This window comes from Nothobranchius furzeri, chromosome 2 (assembly GCF_043380555.1).
Source record: "Nothobranchius furzeri strain GRZ-AD chromosome 2, NfurGRZ-RIMD1, whole genome shotgun sequence".
NCBI lineage: Eukaryota > Metazoa > Chordata > Actinopteri > Cyprinodontiformes > Nothobranchiidae > Nothobranchius > Nothobranchius furzeri.
Window position 1 is genome coordinate 24,041,330 of NC_091742.1, and position 18,498 is coordinate 24,059,827.

General features: G+C 42.3%; 1 protein-coding gene across 5 annotated transcripts in view; it reads right to left on the reverse strand.

Annotated features, from left to right (window-relative positions):
- The window catches only part of LOC107378081 (MAM domain-containing glycosylphosphatidylinositol anchor protein 2), a 342,732-nt gene that overhangs the window by 95,949 nt on the left and 228,285 nt on the right, over positions 1–18,498 (reverse strand). For 3 of the 5 annotated variants that reach the window (XM_070545140.1, XM_054748447.2, XM_054748448.2), the window contains exon 9: positions 12,316–12,636. In XM_070545140.1, coding sequence (XP_070401241.1) covers positions 12,316–12,636 — 321 coding nt within the window. The remainder of the gene's footprint in view (positions 1–12,315; positions 12,637–18,498) is intronic. The other 2 variants (XM_015948099.3, XM_015948098.3) reach the window with 1 other exon arrangement.

The window sequence follows — 18,498 nt, forward strand, 5'->3', positions numbered from 1 at the left end:
ATACAACCTTGTAGCAGCACTAAAGCAGAAAAATGAGATTTTGCAATAAATATGCTAAATATTCACGTATGAATTGTTTTAGAGCCCTTTTATTGGCAGAATCTGATATTAATTCAGTTCTTACAAAAAAATGGGTCCCAACGTGGTTTGTGTGGCGCTGCCATAGTGTGACGTCATAGGCACAGATCCCCTGTCCTCTTTTTTGGAAATGGAAATATGATCACCCTACATTAAACTAACTGTCCACCCGGGCTTTTGCGCTGCACAGAGACGCTTCGCTGCCTATGACTTTGAACGTCAGTTGAGAGCGGTTGAAAGTCAGTCTCATGCAGACTGGCCAATGAAGAGAGGGCCTCGAGTTAAGGCCCTCTCCTCATTGGTCAGTCTTCACAAGGTGGGTCAAAGGTTACCCTGAGCGGGCTATGTGACATCAGGCATTCAGGTATTGAGTATATTTACTACATATTATGTATGTAGTATGTATAATGTATGTATGTATAATATTCTGTATGTGACCATATTATGGTGATCCTTGGGTCGTGATGATGGGGCCCTTGACTATTGTTGCCCAGGGTACAACAAAGTGTTAATCTGGCCCTGCCTGTAGTGCAAGTCTTTTATTTTGTAATGCTCATGTTAGGACCTTCCAAGCCATAATGAGGAATTTGATGTACAGGTTTATCTTGCGATTTAAGAACTCTATGAACAGACTTGTGCAGATGCTGGTTGATCCCCATTTTAGTTCAGTGCGTTACCAGTCATCCATATGGAGCCACTGGTATGCATGTCTTTTATCATCTTTTTTATCGTTTTTATGTCTCTTTTTCAATGTGGACCTTGAGTCCGATAATAAAATTGAATTGAAATATACTCAGAGATTCAGTCTCTACTTTAAAGCCACCTTTTGTATTCTACACATAAATGTGGTGATTGTTGGGTAAAACATGTCTTTCTACTTCTGTAGTTAAAAAGTGAAACAAAAATAATCCAACTTCTTTGTGCAGCTATGCCATTTGGGGCCTGATTCTGTGAGGCTGAAAGACTTGACTACTCATCATGTTTTGAAACATCAAATAACTAATTAGAGTGAACTGCATGAGAAAAATGAACGTCAGAGTAAGTTTTGTGTATTAATACAGTTTATGGACCTTAAGGTTAGGATTGGGGTGAGGGGAAGGTTAAATAGTCGAATAATGTCCGTGTGACCACGCGCATCAAACAGTGATGCCGGCGGAGCCACGTGATCCAGTTGATCGTCGTCTCCTGACGCGCTGGGGCGTCCTGAATCATCATATATTGAGGCCTGGTCACACGCGTCATATTTTGACGCCTTGGGTGTGAGAATGTGTTGTTTCTTTTGGTAGTTTTGGTGTTTACATGATCATAGAGCATAATGTTCTGTCTTGTCAAAAAACAGCAAAAATGCTAAAAAACGCTGGCAGTCAGGGGCTTTCTGATCAGAAAACGCTGGCAGTTAATGAGGTACGTCTCTGCGGCAGCTTTAGAATCAAATATTTATGTCAACGTTTTAAAAAAACAAACCCATGCCCAAAAGTGACATCAAGATTTTTATTTTCTGTCACAAGACTATCACAAAGTAATATTTAGACCAATGAAATGCTGCACATACTTATAAATCAGTATCTTTCTAGAAATGTGCTCAAGTATTTCTTTTTTTTTTTTTTATCCTGCCTCCTACCCAATTTTCTGACTATATCAACCAAGCCAATCTGTGGCATTTTACAGCAAACCATGTGACCAATGATGTCTGGAAACACAGTTTCACTGAGAAATTGAGATGCTTGTGAGTCATTTAGAGGCTGGAAAAGTGTTTTATGGCCTTAGAGTGGCATTGTGTCGCTGCAGCGATGAGTTCTCTGTGTGTGGCAGAGCAACAGAGGGATTGGGGCGGACATAAAAAAAAGTGGCCAGAAAGAGGCAAAGAGGAAGATGGCAATGATGACTGAAAACATCCAAATAGCTGCAGGGATCACTGAGATACATATTCCAGATCTAAGCCTAACACTAAATGAAAACATTTAATTTAAAAGAAAGAAAACAACCTTTTATGTGGCGCCTCTCAAGATAAAAATCATGAGGCGCTTCACAAGAACAAAATATAGAAAAACTGCAGACGGAGAAGTATAAAATAGACTTCACGCAGTTTACAGAACCCATTTTTTGTTACTATTTACAAATCAGGCCCATGCTGATTAAAACCAGGTGTACTAAAGCTAAGAAACAACTAAAACATGCTGGGTAGTGGCATCAGAAGACTGGAGCTTCTCCTCTCTGTCCTCAGACTGTGAACATCTAGAGTTACAAATGTTTGGTTCTACTGTGGCATTCTAACATGATGTGAAATAGCTTGTTGCATCCTCTTGTTTTGTAATCTCTTAGATTTATTTAAGAGGCATCGGAGCACCTTTCAGAAAAAAAGTTCCTTTTCTAGATGTGGGAGAAGGAAATAAAAACACCTTGAGCAACGATGCAAGCAACAACCTCTTTGTGGGAGATTAACCTTCAATGAAAAACATGGCGCAACATTGAGTCTTGATGGGAGGGGGGTACTTCATTGGGAAGTCAAACAGATATAAACAGAATATGAAATGATAACCCTGATTCATGTGTTTTATAATGAGTCTCCGTGTTGAATAATGCAGGAAAACGGCTGCTCCGCATCAGCACACCCACCCTTCCCCCTCGCTACAATCAAACCATGCACTGTCTGCATTATCATATTGTTATTAAAGTGCAAAGATAATTTATGACCCCAAATCTACATTTAATGGTAATCAATGTTGATTATTTGGCGCGAGGAGAAGCTTGGTAATCCACTAAATAGCTGTAGCTCACTGACTGACTCAGTTATGAATTATTCGGTCTCACCTCACGTGTGGGCCTCTGACTAGAAGCTCCATACAACAATCACTGACCCTTTCTGCAGTGTTTTGATGTAGCTGATCAAATCGATATTGTTGCAGAAAATAAACAGAAATATTCATTTCTAAATGCTATGTATGAGCTTCACTGCAAAGCAAAAGATTATTTTGCTGAGATTAGTTTGGCAGTAAGCTCTGATTTAACTGTGGGCCTCAGGAGCCAGTGCTGCGGGTTCTACTGAAGCACAAAAAGGGAAAATTAATTAAACACAATAATTGTATACAGTAATCCCTCGTTTATCGCGGTAGATGCGTTCCAGACCTGGCCGCGATAGGTGAAAATCCGCGAAGTAGGGACTCCTAGCATGCCCCTCGCGGGGATTCCCTCCACGTCGCACCTACGTCACAAACCGCGGCTATAAATGGAAGTCGCCTTTCCAGCTCACCACTCAGTCATTGTTTCTTCAGATTCATGATCAGAGTTTCCAACCTACCGATCAATCCAACGAACTATCAGCTCATAGTAAGTTATCTTACTTACTTCTGGAAAGCCCGGCATTTCCGTGTCACTTCTTTGACGCTCGAACGCTGGGGAGTTTCCTAGATCAGCCGGCGTTTCACCGACGCTATCACTTCCGCGTCTGTGAAACCACGCTCCCTATTGAATTATTGTATGATCACATTCTCTTTTTGTGGGTAAAACTCAAGAAAAAAATTTTTTTTACTTGTTTTTTTAGTTTTATTACAAAAAGTGCATTTTATGATGAAATTGATTAAAAAAACAAGAATTTCTTGATATTTCGCATAGAAAAATACCGCGAATCAGTGAAAAATACCGCTAATCTGCGAATTCCCCCTGAACAATGCTCCAAAGAAAAAATCCGCGAAGCAGCGAATCCGCGATGAACGAACCGCGAAGTAGCGAGGGATTACTGAAGTTCTGTTTATCAGTTCAGCCCAGACAGTAGGAAGCTCTGTGTTTGATCTGTTGGAGAGCGACGCAGGTTCTCGCTGGGACAGATGCTAGGTAGCGTCAGGCAGGTGTTGTGCAGGATGTGAGGAGCAAATCTAGTTAAAAGATTTCTATGAATCTAGGCCGAAGTTAAAATTGATAGAAGTCACCGGTATGTAGGACAGAAGACCACTCCACCTCCTCTTCCTCCTCTCTATCTGTGTGTTCACTCCCTCTCCCAAAGCCTCTGGACCATGCCAAGTCAGTTTGACTAAGAACATTAGGGTGTCACAGCTTGGGATTTGGCTTTTGCAATTCTATTAGAGCGACGACACCTTCCATTCCCCCTACCTCTCCTTGTGGCTTTGCCTCTGCCAGCCAAACAGATGCAGGTTTTTACATATCAAAGCTCTTGACTTGCCAGAGTCGTTCCTTCACGCCTCTAACGCTCTTTGCTTCAGAGGACTGTACCTCGGTCCCTTGATCAAGTTACTAAACGCGGCTTTGCACATGGCTCACCACCAAAGGCGCCGTCTCATGCTGGGACCTGGAAATGCGACAGAGAAAAGCATCTCGGAGGGATTGGCTTGTGCTTACACACCATAAGACAGGCCAAGAGAGAGACAGGAGGGGGGCTGCATTTGGAGCAGACAACAAACGGAGGGCCAGCTTTTGTGTCTAATAAAACAAATTCTCAAGCTGAGAGGAAACAAACTGAGGTGAAGGTATTTGGCAAACGTGGGGAGATGCTTGTGCTGGTGTGTACATAAGGTGGACACATTTACAAAACCCGTGTGTTAAAGCAGTCTCACAACTCAAGTGTTTCTTAACTGTGATGCCGTGTGATCATGAGAAACGTGTGTCTGGTAAACAGAGCAGAGTCTGTGGCAGGAATGTAGAAAAACGAGTTATATTAATCGCAACCCAAAGCCTTAAAGCTCATATAGCGATTCTGCAAGCAAGCTAGATTTTGAACGTAAACATGGTCAAGGAACACTCACCCCTTCCCTCAGGTATCTTCCCTGAGATGCTTCTGCCAGAACGGGTCTGAATATGAAGCAAAACAGGAAGTGACAAAAATTGCAGTTCCACCCTCATCCACTGGGGGCTGGTGTCAGAAGCGAGCAAATCCTCATTGACTCCCATGTTAAAAATACCAATTTCACAGCAGAAATAAACATGTTTACAGCCTGGTACCAAAACATGTTTTTGGTTTAAATGATCTAGTTTACACTCATGACAACTCTGAGGGGGGTGAATTTTTTTCTCACTCTTCTGTTTAAGTGTATTAAAAGCCTAAAATTCTGTATAATTAATTAGCATCAGACCCACGTGACCGCAGAGCTAGCTCCGTGGAAAGGCCTCAGTCTAAGCCTCGGCCTCGCCTGAAAACTGTTCCGCGATATTTAGTCTCTAAACTTAGACCATTAGTTGTAGTGTATGTGTATTCTTTTTGGATATTATTTGTGCAAATGTTGGACAAAATGACTTGCTGTGGTATTAATTGCACTAATAGAGCGTCCAAAGAGTCTCCACTTCATTTTTTCTGCATGTAAAATTATATTTATGTATTTTAGGTCACTGCCGCTCTTGCAAAAGCTGAGCTTAGATTTTAACATGAACTGTTTAACCATGAAATTTAAATTAAGTTGGGTAAAACCCAGTGCATTTAACATAACGCTGCATTTTTGAAAATGGGTTAAAATATGACATGTTGGTGGAGATGGATTCCGACTATCGGTATGGTCCCCTCCCCTCAGCAGCAGCTCGGCGCATCTCTTACTGCAGCGGCGCCTGTCTGCTGCCGGCTTGTGGAGCTCTCGGGAGACCTTTGTGTTCCACCCTGTTTTACCCAACGGTCAGCCCGGCGTATCTCTGACTCAGACGCTCCGGTGTTGTACACGGTTAGCTTCAGTTGTAGCTAGGTAGCTACCTCAGTTAGCTTAGCTCCCACCTCCGCTTTAGCTTTGGGTTAGCTTGCAGCTACATCACTTCAGTTCAACAGGTGTCATCATTTGATCCCAGCCTTACAGCCCCACCCTCAGCTCCACCTCTTTTCCCTTTTTTGGAATTGTCTGGGCTTGACGGAACCTGTGACACGGTCAAAATGGCGGTGGTGGCATCCTCCCATTTTGGCTCAAAAACTTATAATTGGAGCCTATGGATACAAATTGTCCAGTACATATGTCGATGGTCCAAACGCATTTTGTTGTCCGTAACTTGAAATGGTGTTTTTCTTTTCAGGACTCTGGTTGCCCTACAGTTCAAGCGGTGACAGCTGGCTGTTTCTCCTTCTCTGATTTTATTGAGAAGCAAACCTCTCACACCAGTGGTGTTCTGCTACACGAGTGTGTAATGGGGCAGCATTAGCTCAGGAGATAGAACGGGTTACCTCATGGTCATGGGTTTGATTCCAGCTCCCGCCAGAGGTATTCTGCTGTTGTGTCCTTGGACAAGCCACTTCACCCAACGTGAATGTGTTGTTGTAGCTACAAAGTAGCTTACCATCACTAGCAGTGCGTGAATGTGAGAGTGCATGAAAGCGTCTTTGAGTGTCCTAAAAAGTGCTATATAATTATTATTATTATTATTATTAGATGAACAAGAAAAGCGCGCCGGTTTGGTGAAACCAACAACTGGATGGTCAAATAGACGACCTTTTCATTTTGGATTTTTCTTTCAAGATGGAGTGCAGATGAAAGTATTGTCAGGCATAAAAAATGTAGCAAAAACATTATGTTTATGTTTATTCATTTAGCAGACGCTTTCATCCAGAGCGACTTACAATTTATAACCTATAGGGCATGTTGTGATCTGTGGGAGAAACCGGAGTACCCGTAGGAAACCCACGCATGCATGGGGAGAACACGCAACTCCACGCAGAAAGGCCGCAGCCGAGCCCAGTTTCAAACCTGCAACCTTCGTGCTGCGAGGCAACAGTGCTAACCACTGCGCCACCATGCAGCCTACCATGCACATTAGGCGTATTTAAACTAATACTCGTAATGTAAAATATTCCTCAGGGTTTAAAGTGGGTAGAGACAATGCTGTGGTGTGGTTTGATGTGCTTCTTGTATATTAGTCTGTAAACTTATGATGCAACCATGTCAAAGTAAATCTCTGAAAGAAAAGGGATGGATTGAGCGCATGAATCCTTCCTCAGCTGAAGCTTTAAGCTGCGTGTCCATGTCTATTTTGAGCATTTCTTCTCCATTGGAGCATCACGAACTAAACCCCTTCCTGTTTGTGTCTCCATGCCAATCCTGGTGGAATAACCAATTCACATCTTAACACTTTGGTAAATGATAGCTTCTTAAAACTTTTCTCATAGGTTTGATTTGTATTTTTCACTATTAATATGAATATAGAACATTTTAATAAAAATCTATATAAAAAAATGATACCTCCATGGGGCGTTCAGAGGTGTGCAGAATGAATGTAGAGTTTCTCCTTTTAAAGCGATATTTAAAAAGATAAACAATGAAATTTTTATTTTGTCGGGCACAACACTTGGTTTATCTTTACAAGTACCAGCCACTAGAGGGCACTGTTGTGCAAAAAAGTCCACTCAGCAAGGCATGGTTGGGACTGTGTAAAATGGCAGGCTTGACAAGTCAAGCAGCTGATTCTGAACCCAGAAGATGTTCTAATGGTAAATACTGTTGTAAAATAAACACATTTGTAGAAATTAGTCCTTATCCTGTACGATGTGTCTCTGAACGTGGTGCTGGAACGTGTCAATAATGAACCAACATCCCAATGGCTGGGTAATTAGTCCTGTTGTTGCAATACCACCTCTGAACACCAGAGTTCACTAGATAGTCCAAGTTCAACCTTTCACACTGTGAAAAGTTCCTGTAACACATTACATAACATCCTAAAAAACTAGTATACAGCAATGAGCCACTGGTATAGTGAGTGGGTGTGTTTCCCCTGATTGTGAAGCGTTTACATATTAGAAGTGTCCCAGAGGCATACGGATGTATTGCTTATGTTTCAATTAAATTTTCTTATGCACTGTACTTCTTTTTGTTTTGGTGGTCCGTGTGGATTCTTCACATGTTCTGGGCCTGCATTAAAGTCCCGCCTCCTGGTGTGATTGCCAGCCAAGGCTTTCTTCAGTTCATGCCAGATTTAAACTCAAACAGGAGACAGTCAAAAATGCGGGACTGAATGAAAAGTTATGAAAATGTTTGGTCACCCCACCCTGGGGAGCGCTGAAGAGGGGAAGGTCAAGAGTTGGGGTTGTTAAGCCGCTTTGCTTAATCTTACCAGTGCTTTAGCAACCCCTAGCTACCGCCTGCCACCGCTCATGTAAATATATAATTTAAAAAGTATTTAATCATGCATCATGTAATTTGGTGATAAAAAAATAAATAAAAACACAAAACTATTTTTTTCTAAAGCTTTTACAGGAGGCTTCTTTTAATTTTCTACCCTGCTGTTCAGGGAAAAATGTTCCCCGTGTGTCCCTCCTCCTTGCCAAATGGAAGCAGGTCATCATGACCTACTACAGCAAGCAGCGGTGAACTGGTCCCTGCTGGAGACGAGGCAGAAGGTGGCTGCAGTGTCATCTATTCCACCTATTTTATGTCATAACATGAAGAAAAGTGTGTAGCATGAAGAGGAAGCATGCAGCAGCTGTTTTGGATTGTGCCAAAAAAAATAAAATAAAAACTGATTATTGATTTTGTTGACTCTTTAATTTGGCTGTTCATTCATTACCACAACACCCCGCTAGCATGTAGCAACAGATCAAGCAAAAGCCGCTAATTATTGAAGGGTATATTCGAGCATAAATCATTTGTTTACTTTTTGGCGCTGGCATTAGTGCATAGCATAGTCACTAACCTTTGATACTGGCTGTAATCACAACATAATCACTATCTATTCAGCTGAAAAAAAAATCACCATAGTTATCTTCAAAGCACATCGAAACTTCATTAATTCCCTCAACTCTGCAAGGAGGGTAACAGCAAAGCTGAAACGTGAATGTCATAGTAAAGCGTACTTTACAACTCTGAAAAAAAAAAGCAGAGAATTAAGTATCTATGTCAGCAAAAACAGAACTGGGGCTGTTCTTATTCCTCTTCAATCAAAATGTTTTTAGAGGCTGTGTCAAGTTCATCTTGAATCAGAGCATCGGTTAGGCTGGGGCACTAAATCTTTTAAATAGAAGGTGTAGGACATGTTACTGGTGTCTTAAAGGGACATTATGGACGTTTGACAGTCAAAACATGTATAGAAATAATAAATTTCTTCTTCATACATTCTCCTGCAATGCCCTGGTCCTGTAGAATGAGCCCTGGCATTTTTACTGTGATTGCCTGTTTTTCTGTAAAATCACAGAAAAAGAGAGATGCTCGGGTCGAGCAGGCTGCTTCATGCGTGTTCACGCTCAGGCATCGCCCGTAGCATTTGCTATCCGTAGCTTTAGCAGCAGAGAGAGAGGCTGTTCCTAACGCCTAGTGACAAAGCTAGCTACATTTCTGAGGACCCTTAGCTACTTTCTGTAGAACTTTCTTCTAGATATTTCCTGCAAATTAGCAACAAAATCGCCATTTTCACTTCGAACCGTTCTTTGGTTTGATGTTGTTTCAGCTGTCATCAAGGATATAAAAGTTACAGATGCTATGAATGTTACCGGTGTGCAGCTCACCTTGTAAGATGTCTGACTCCCATGTAGATGACCTGGGTTCGATTCTGGATGTGAACATAGTTCATTTAGAGTTTATTTTTTACATTAATGGTATATTTTTTTACAGTAAGATGCCGAAATTTTTATTTGAGACTCGCCGAACGGCATTGAATTCACAGATAAAAAAGATGTGGGTTCAACTTTCCTTTTGGAACAATTTTTCAAGCAAGGGAAGGGAATGATCTGAGCATGCAGGAGGACTGACCCATCTTAAACCTTTGTCGGCTGTGCTGAAGAGAAAGGTACAGAACCAAATTATTTAATTAATTAGCTGTGCGTTCTCCTGTCCTCCGGGCCCCACACACACACACACACACACACACACACACACACACACACACACACACACACACACACACACACACACACACACACACACACACACACACACACACACACACACACACACACACACACACACACAAGGGACTGTCTCAGCTGTTATTTTCGTTATGGAGTGTGCACGTACAGCATGCGCGCCTCTTGCACGAGCCTACTATTGAAGCTGCCATTATGCTTTTGGCCTGAGGGGGCGATTGCGAGCATAAAAATTCAAAAGTCCGTAAAGTCCCTTTAAGTCTAACATCTCCAGCGATGAGGACATTAAACATGGCAATTGTGTATTTTACATTATTTTATGTAAGTTCTGTTAAATATCTCATTCACTTGTCGTTTCAGCACATTTGCCACAGTATCTATTAGAAAGTAATGACTCATGAGTCATCTCTGTGGAAAGAGAGCTCTCGCGCTCCAGTTTCAGGAAGCAGAAGCAAGCCAGAGAAGTGGGTGTCAGAAAACAGGATGTGGAATCTTACTTTATAACAAGATATTCAAACATCTCACCTCTGATTCTGCATTGCTGATGTTTTGTCTCCACAAATAAAACAAGCCTGAAGGAGTTTTGCTGTGTCATAGACTTGCTAATGCTAACAGTTAGCTTCCACTAGCCACTAGCTCTGCTCTCTCCTGGACGCTAAACCAGCCTTTCTCGATGAGAGCCAAATTTTCCGTGTGACATAGATCCGAGTGACGTCTTCTGGCTGAAATGTTTTCCTGTCTGTTTTATTTCACCAGCTAATGCAGCATACAGGGATAGAAGACTACTTTAATGCTCTGCATGCATGTGAAACTCAGAGTGATTGATTGCATAAAAAAATAAAAAAACCTGTTTCTCCGTGAACTTGCTCTTTAAAAGAAGAAATATAAACTTGCAAGGTGTACCTAATAAAGTGTCCATTTGCAAGTTAAAATGAAAGACAACGGACAGATTTAGTGCTGCAAGTAGGCCAGGAGGAAAACAATGTGAGCAATGAAACTTCAAGTTCCTATAATCACTTGCCAGAAAACGGTAAGCGCCCAACATGGATCGCTTTCATTTCCTTCCTCACCATCTTCCGTTCCGTCTTCACAGGAGAGAAAAATATCCCCAGTGCTGTGAATCAGTGACACCGCTTCGAATCCCTGGTGTTCATTTGAAAAACTCTTCTTTTCAAATGTCCACAAATACACACAGAATGAATACCAGTAGGAATAAATTAGCTGCTCGCTAATTAGCCTTTAAGCCATCTTTGAATGTCAGCGATTAAAGGAGGGGAAGGAGTTTTTCAATGAGCAGCAGCAGCGGTGGTGGTGGAGGAGGGGTGGCTGAGACCTGAGGACACAGCATGCAATCTTTGGGTCTTCTCTGACACACACACACACACACACACACACACACACACACACACACACACACACACACACACAAGGCATATATATATATATATATATATATATATATATATATATAAATATATATATATATATATATATATGTAACGTTATGAAGTTCATTATTTTCAGCTCCACACAGCTGCCCCTGTACACAGTAACACCCGTGTAGAAAATGCCAAGGTCGGGTGTTCCTCAGACTGTTTACATTCCAGGAGAAGAGCCAGAAGGAGAAGAAGAACGCTTTTCAATAATCAAAGTACTTAATTTGTGATTATAGCTAGTCGAAACAGATGTTGATCAATAATAATCAAGTGAATGATCTGTGGAATAAAGATGTCATGATTTATGTGTTTAATGAAAACACGACTACTGCACAGACAGACTGAGGATCACACGTGATTATGTGTTGCAAGGGAAGGGAATGATCTGAGCATGCAGGAGGACTGACCCATCATAAACCTTTGTCGGCTGTGCTAAAGAGAAGGCTACAGAACCAAATTATTTAATTAATTAGCTGCGCGTTCTCCTGTCCTCTGTCCTCCGGGCCACACACACACACACACACACACACACACACACACACACACACACACACACACACACACACACACACACACACACACACACACAGTGGCATGAGCAATCACACACACTTGCCAGCAAACGCACAAATTCTACTGGGTGTGGACATGACTGTGTGGAGCTTTGTGTTCTTGTTAATATTAGTTCTGCTCTCTTCACGCTCGGCGGATAAAGTCCTCCCTTTAGTGTAAGAGGTGGAGCTCCCTCTTAGACCTGAGCGAGCATACTGCGGGGGAGAGAAGTCATTTCACAGCCTTCAGAAAGAAATCGGAAGGGTGTGAAAAGAAAAGACACGGGTGAATTTTCAATTTTGGTCACAACAGACAAGAACCCATAAAGATTAATTACACTGCACATGAAGGAAATAGATCATAATAACAAATGGCACACCGCATGTAGAAGCATGCCAGAGGACTGCGACAAGTTGTGTGACAAAAAGCATTTACATGTTGATGCAAACAGAACATTCCCACAGTCTGTCTACTCACATTGTACGATCAGCTCTACTACAGCCTCCCGAGGCTTCACGTTGAACCCGTTATACTGGCTGGTCTGGCAGCGGTACGAGCCCGTCATCTCCCTGGAGACATTAACAATCCGCAGGACGCCGTCGTAGCTCTCCATCTGCATGCTGCCGTCTGGCATGGGCGCCTCCTTATCTGCACGCGACCACAGGATGATGGGTTTGGGCTTCCCTGAAACAAGGCACTCCAGCTCCACTGTTTCACCCTCGCGGGCCACCAGGGGGGACTTGCCCCGAGGGACTGTCAGGCTGGGGGGAACTAAGAAAGAGAAAAACAAAGGAGGGACTGATATGGGGCTCTAGAAAGTCATCAGGCGGGGTAAATGGATATGTTCGATTCAGTGGGGAAGGTTGCGATATTAATGGAAGGGAAAGCGAATGAGCAGCCATGTTGCAATGGTGATGAACACCTCAGAAAAGATACACACCAAGTATGGAAGACTGCAGATATTAGCAGCGATTGTGGCTAATGGCTAACACAGGATGGGCTAAGAATGTGTGAGATACAAAAACCATTGTGGGCAGCAGAAAGGAGTTTAAAATTATCAAGCAATGACAAACAATAGACAACAGATGCAAATAATCCCAATAAATGAAGTCTAGATGCTGAAAAAACATGTAATGAGTTAAACTTCTAACCCAAACTAGAAAATAAACGTCCCTATTGGCATTATTTGAATAACAATGGAGTTCATAAAAACTCTGTCAGTCTAAAAGAGTTTGAGACACAATTTATACAAATAAAATCAAGACAGTCATCGTGCTTTACATAAATGCTTAGTTAGATTTATTAATTAATATCAAAGTAAAATTTAAAAGGTAAAAATAAAAATCACAAATAAACTTTATGAGCAGTTTTAGTTTTAAAAGACATCTGAGTCCCATTCTGTCCCGCTCTGAACTTGAGACTCTTATCCACACCTTCATCTCCTCACGCTTACCCCGGCAGTTTCCACAGGATCCGTCAGCAGCACGTCTTGCTCGCGTAAGCTGCTGCTTGGCCCTTCCCACGAGACGCGAAGCAGCAGGGGAGCAGCTGTCACCGACAGAGCACGAAGTCACACGAGTGACGTCGTCAGTAAACACAACAACAAGCAGGAGAAAACTACAACATGGTTTGTGTTTTATGTTCTGTCCGTTTTATAATCACCAATACGGACCTGAAAAACAAAGGAGACCGCTAGCTAGGTGATAACTTCTCACGGGGCCGCACAGTTAGTAACGTTTTTTAAAAGTAAAGCAACCGGAAGGCAGTACGTTCTTTATTCTGAAAATCTTGGGTGCTTCTCTCCATTTCCGCGTCCGATTTCCTGTCTTTCCTTCCCCAAAAATGTCAAACTTGACCCGTTTCAGAGGCGTCGTGCGTAGAAAATAGAACCGGCGCGTAAAGGCCGCGACATGCTGCTCCTGAGACGCGGCCGACTCGCGCTGCTGACGGCTCTAGTGGAAAAGGTTCTGTTGACCACAACGGCTCCTATCAGCAGCTATGATGTGCTGCTGACGGCTCCTGTGGAAAGCCGGGGTTAGACTACTGTAACTCTCTTTTCACGTGTCTGAGCAGAACCTCCCTGAACCGTCTACAGGTGGTTCAGAATGCCTGTGCTCGGCTTCTGACCAAGTCCTCCAAACACACCCACATCACCCCGCTTCTCCTCCAGCTTCACTGGCTGCCAGTCACCTTCAGGGTTCATTTCTAGATCCTGGTTCTGGTCTACAGGGCCTTACATGGACAAGCACCATCTTACATTGGTGATCTTCTTAGTCCCTACACCCCCAGCAGGTCCCTGAGGTCCAGTGATCAAAGCCTACTGGTTGTGCAACACCAGGCTAAAGGTCAAAGGTGACAGATCATTTGCTGCTGTGGCCCCCAGACTCTGGAACTCTCTCCCCCTGAGCCTGAGATCAGTGGACTCAGTGGTCTCCTTTAAAAAGCAGCTGAAGACTCACTTGTTCAAGCTGGTTTTGTGTGAGCTTCATCACCTCTCTCTTTATTCTGCTTTTATTCTACCTTTCCCAAGATCAATTGATGTCCCTCTTTCTGATTTATTTTCTCTCTCCCTTTCCTTACATTTGAATTCTTTTCTCCTTTTAAACATATTTTAAATAATTTTTAAATGATCTATCTATCCATCCATCCATTAATTTATACATCCATTCATCAATCAATTTATCTATCCATCAATCAATTTATCCATCCATCCATCAATTTATCCAACCATTTTTCTCTGCTTATCTGGGGTCGGGTCATGGGGGTAACATACTAAGCAGAGAGGCCCAGGCTTCCCTCTCCTTAAGCACTAGGGCAAGCTCCTTCAGGGGAATCAACTGGCTCCTCTCGATGTGGAGGAGCAGCGGGTCTACTCTGAGCCCCTCCCCTACTGAGCTTCTCACCCTGTCTTTAAGGGAGAACCCAGATACCCTGCGGAGAAAACTCATTTCAGCCGCTTGTATCGGGATCTCATTGTTTCTGTCCATTCCCAAAGCTCGTGGTCATAGGTGAGGGTAGGAACGTAGACCGACCGGTGTATTGAGAGCTTGGTTTTCAGGGCTCAGCTCTCTCTTCACCATAACAGACCGGTACAACGCCCGCATCACTGCAGACGCAGCACCAATCTGCCTATCGATCTCACACTCCATCTTTCCGTCACTCGTGAACAAGACCAACTTGGGGCAGGACTTCATCCCTGACCAGAAAGCATTCTACCCTTTTCTGACTCAAACCCAATAAAACCTTAAAAATCAAATAAACATTTGGTTTCCATTATTCTTCAACACTTAAAACTTAGCTTTGACTTATTAAGATGTCAGCATTAACTTCTTTATCAGAAATATTTATTACCTTGTCTTTTGTGACCAATGAATCAAAACTATATAATATTTCACTTACAACAATATAAACATATCTTCATATTAACCTCAAGTGGCTTCAGTTTTAAGCCTGATTTATGCTTCTCCGTCTGCGTCAGTGCGGAGACACGCAACGCCATTATCCGTCCTTGCGTAGGGCACGCAAGTACGTACGGAGTCGAGCCCACTTTTTTAAACATCCGTCAAACGAGACAGATTACGCAAGCTTGTGATTGGTCAGGACGCCGCTGTTGTTTACAGCGCCGCCACTGCAAAGAGAGCTGAGGATAACTAGCGGGAGACATGGAGAAGCTTGAAGAATACCTCGCGAAAAAACTCTAAAAATATGAACGTTTCATCCTCCCGTGACTGGAGGAGTGAAAAGATGCGCAGCAAGCGTTTTATTTGTGGACGGAAATGACAGGAAACGTGGGTTTAGAGGTGGGGAGCGCATGAAGCGGTGGGAGAATGAGAGACCAATATGTCCGTGTTAAAAGTCTCTTATATACACAAAAAACACAATATAAACACACTATCTTGGACCGATACATGACAGGATACCACAGAACAGCGCTACGCCCTCTGTTGTCCTGCCGGGCTTTGCAACACTCCCCAGGAGACGGAGAAGTAAAAGAGCAAAACGCTTCTGTCAATCCGTGCGTGTCTGTCCCTTGCGGAGCTGACGGAGAAGCATAAACCAGGCTTTAGCCATAAACCTTTAAATAAATAGTGATTTTAGCTTGCTGGGAGAATTAGTCCGACCACGTCGACATGACAAATGTAACCAAAACCAGCTTTATCCCACTGGGCTGCTATATCTGGTAACCGTGCAATCGCACAAAATTAGTTTGAATGAAACTTCTGCAAAATGTTTTATCCATGATTGTGTCATGTGTGGAATTTGACGCAATTGCAAAGAGATTTTAATATCTTCACAACAGGCATGAAACTTCAGAATGTTAGAAGGTAGGAAGAGTGTACGTGTGTACAATATAATATTGGCAGAATTTGGAATGCCATCACTTGACTATGTATTCATAAATGAATAAGTAAATAAATACATGAAAAAAGCTTAAAGGCCAATAGATAAAAATAGGTTAAGGATCTAAAAGAGATAGCTTGGGATTTAAGGTAAAGTGCACACCGTTTTAAGGCGTTGTCTTGCAATGGAAGACCTACTTCATCACATGTATTCTGACTTGAAAGAGGAGAAATGTCAGGTGTTTCACAAATGGTTGCATTCCATTCAGAAGTTTTGCTCATTAGCAGTTCTACATAACAACCAGCCTGCTCGGCTGAGGAAGTGAAATATGTGAACTCTATTTGAAATCAACCCTTATTTTATTTGGTGGTCGACCCCTGCAAGAGTTGACTCAGTTTATGTGCTTCTGATTCGGGGAAACCAAAAGTCATCTTGAACCAAAGTTGGAGAAGCATTTTTGACAAATTAACAAGCTCAAAATTCCAAAGACACATCAGTGAGGCCTTGTGGCTCTTGTGAGGACATTTAAAACCCTTGATAACATCTCAAGACGTTTTGGAATCTTCCTTTAGTATTTCGTCACTAACAGTTGCAGCCCAATGCGGTACAGGATTAATGCTTCAGACTTATGTCCCACCTTTCAGCAAAGAAATGTATTCCTTATAGTAACAAAGAGTATTGTTAGACATATATTAATTACTTTAACTGTGGTTTCATCAGAATTCATGCAGCTGTAAGTCATCTCTTATGAACTTTGTGTTGATTGAAGCTGGCTGATTGTTACAAACATTTTTTTTTTCTTAGTGGAAAGATATTTCAGCTAAAGAGCTAGCCCTTTACAATACCATCATCAGTCGTTTTACTCCAGTTGTCCCATTTTCCCCATTGCATTCATCTTGGTATCGGCCTATTGTCATAAAAAAGAAACATTTTTGTCATGTTTAATTTGAATTTTTTGCCTTTTTTCCCCATATAACACTACAACCCACATCCCTTGCCTTCACTTTGCACTTTTTAACATTTCACCTATCACATTTCCTCACTCAGCAAAACAAAAATGTACAACTTAAAGAAATACTGGGCAGTTTTGGCTTGCTTTTAGCACCCCCTAGTGCCAAAAGGGAAACTTATCAGGTCGCTGTGCGTTGATCTTTCTAACACTTTAGTCGAACATCTGAAATGTCTCCTCAGCCTTCTTTAGTGTCTACAAGAGAAATTCATCACTAAATTAAACAAATCAGCTCGGTTCATGATCTAAACATGCAGGATATGTGCTGGAAGCAGACTCTAGCACAGGTACGTCCACAAGTGGTGGCCTGCCACTCTGAAGTTGCAAGCGTGATATCCTGGTGACAGAGTGCAGTGGGGTTCTGAGTGACATTTCATTAACCCTGTAAAGGGTCATTTTAGCACATACTGGCTCAAGAAAATTATTTAAAGGGACTTTATGGAGTTTTGAATTTTCATGCTAGCGATTGCCCCCTCAGGCCAAAAGCATAACAGCAGCTTCAATAGGCTCGTGCACGGGACGTGCATGCTGTACGTGCACACTCCTTAACGAAAATAACAGCTGAGACAGTCCCGTGTGTGTGTGTGTGTGTGTGTGTGTGTGGCCCGTAAGACAGAGTACAGGAGAACACACAGCTAATTAATTAAATAATTTGGTTCTGTACCTTACTCTTCAGCACAGCCGACAAAGGTTTATGATGGGTCAGTCCTCCTGCATGCTCAGATCATTCCCTTCCCTTGCTTGAAAAATTGTTCCAAAATGAAAGTTGAACCCACATCTTTTTTATCTGTGAATTCAATGCCGTTCGGCGAGTCTCAAATAAAAATGTGGGCATCTTACTGTAAAAAAAAATACCATTAATGTAAAAAAGAAACTCTAAATAAACTATGTTCACACCCAGAATCAAACCCAGGTCTTCTGCATGGGAGTCCGACATCTTACAAGGTGAGCTACACTCTAGTAACATTCACAGTATCTGTAACTTTTATATCCTTGATGACAGCTGAAACAACGTCAAACCAAAGAACGTTTCGGAGTGAAAATGGCTATTTTGTTGCTAATTTGCAGGAAATATCTAGAAGAAAGTCGTACAGAAAGTAGCTAAGGGTCCTCAGAAATGTAGCTAGCTTTGTCACTAGAGACAAAGTGGCTGAGCTGGCACTGCCTCTCTCTCTGCTGCTAAAGCTACGGATAGCAAATGCTACGGGCTATGCCTGAGCGTGAACGCGCATGAAGCAGCCTGCTCGACCCGAGCATCTCTCTTTTTCTGTGATTTTACAGAAAAACAGGCAATCACAGTAAAAATGCCA